The sequence below is a fragment of the Penaeus monodon genome, chromosome 15, assembly GCF_015228065.2.
Source record: "Penaeus monodon isolate SGIC_2016 chromosome 15, NSTDA_Pmon_1, whole genome shotgun sequence".
Lineage (NCBI taxonomy): Eukaryota > Metazoa > Arthropoda > Malacostraca > Decapoda > Penaeidae > Penaeus > Penaeus monodon.
Window position 1 is genome coordinate 39,091,478 of NC_051400.1, and position 2,053 is coordinate 39,093,530.

The 2,053-nt window shown below is 30.9% G+C and overlaps 1 protein-coding gene across 1 annotated transcript in view; it reads right to left on the reverse strand.

The window, feature by feature from the left end:
• LOC119582031 (spectrin beta chain, non-erythrocytic 2-like) overlaps positions 1 to 2,053 on the reverse strand; it is a gene marked incomplete at its 5' end in the record, with an annotated part of 75,134 nt that overhangs the window by 12,588 nt on the left and 60,493 nt on the right. The window contains 1 exon segment of the mRNA XM_037930241.1: positions 1,806 to 1,820. Within this exon segment, the coding sequence (XP_037786169.1) occupies positions 1,806 to 1,820 (15 nt within the window).

The following is a 2,053-nucleotide window of genomic DNA, read 5'->3' on the forward strand; positions in this document are numbered from 1 at the left end:
AAAATAAAATATCACTACATAATAGCAAATCTAGATCTTCATCTGAACTATCTAACTACAAAAAACGTAAATGCATCTACCATTTTACTTCTAGAAATGAATAATCGTAGCACAAGCACTAGCAATCAAAAAAGTGCCACTGTAAGCAAAATTCAGATTCTTTATGGTAAAAGCCAATATTCAATATAATGTTAAAGTATCACAAAATCATTTCAGAATAAAAAGGGGATAACACCCATAATCATAAATGAAGAACACAAAGGATTACTCTGATTAATCAATTAAAACCAACACCAATTATTCTTGCAAAAGAAAAAAAAAAATCAAGTAAACATGCATAATTATTCTTGTGTAACTGGAAGTAATGAACTTTAAAAAGTGACACCACAAAAAACAAAAACCGAAAAAAACAATCAATTTTAATACAAAAAAAAAAAAATAATAATAATAATAAAAATTAAAATCATGCTAAAGAAACATTATTCAAAACCAGAAACAACAAAAACAACACTGAAACTCCAAAAAGAAAAACAAATTAAAACACCACATGCTTTCCAAACAATGAGTAAACTTCAAGTGTCATGGTACCAGGTCTCCCTTTTCAGTATAGGCTATAAAAAACCTCTTAAGTGACCCTTTCATGCACCACTGTGTTATGACTTATTCCTCCTACAGTATTCCCTCCTCTGTCACTGCAGATAGGATCCTAATAGATATCTGATCGGACTGATGACAGATAACCTCAGTCAAGTTAGGCAAACTTAATAACAGGGTTAAATCATCTAGAGGTTAAGGCCTTGTACACTGTGATTAGGCTGGTTACTCCACGTCAGTATCCCACATTTTGAGTGCTGATGTTCGACATGTGCCGTTCTCTCAAGCTTTCTTATTCTCTTTACTGCAATTGGCTTCACTATGACTTTCTCTGGGAGCATTAAACTAGGACACACAAATAAATAAAACTGGAAAAGACAACATTAGCAAAAGCAATCATATTGCATGAAAATAATGGGGAGAACTTAGCATGTGAACAGCAAGACTATACAAGGATTATAAAAATTAAAATTAAAATATAATAGAGAAAACCATGCCAAAGGAGGGTCTACAGTATATATTAACAGTTACTATTCACTTGGAGTAAATAGGACACAAAAGTGAATAAACTACATCTAAGAAATTGCTTTAATCTTTATCTTTCATCCATTTTCCAAATTTAATGTAACTGTTAATATGAAAGGCTAAGTCATTTTTTCATCTTTTCTTTCTTCTGTTACATTCTTGAATATCATTTGCTTTTTAATTCTTACCTATTCTTGGAGATCCTTTGACACTACTTTGATTTGCAATACAGTCATGTTTTTTCCCCATAATCTGTAATTTTCCTGTTACACAATTATCTCATTACAAAAACACACATCCTTTTTCTCTTTAAAAAAATATTACCTCATGTTTCTTAATACCAAAGGTCATGATTTAGGTTACTATTTATAATTTTACTCCAAAATGCTAGCCAAGCTATTAGCAAGACCCCAATTCATCTGGCTTCTGCAGTAGTAGGTATGCTTCACCATAATAGGACACACTACATTATTTACCTCTTTTACCCTAAATTTTGAGTTTGATCTATAGAACAAACACACAAGCTTGTTAATTGTGAAAATTCTGGAACTCTTTTAATTGCATTCCAATTTTATCATTACAGCTTACATCAAAAGATCACACCAACTGCTTTATTTGGATAATTTACTGAGAAGGACTGATTACATAATATCATTCGTATTAGAAACACAAATTCCGCAACTTACTTAAAATCTGCCAAACTGTTTTCAAATATAAATGAAGTACAATTAGAAAATGTCCAACTCTTACACAAAAGATATATATAAACTGTTTGTTATGTCCATGAATATCTTGACATAGATATATGCATGTATATAATTATATATGAAATAAGAACACAGATATCTATATAAAATAAAACAAAAACAGAGGTACAAAACAAATTAACAGAGGCCAACGCCCCATACTGGCGCTGACCAGGAATCAATCAGAG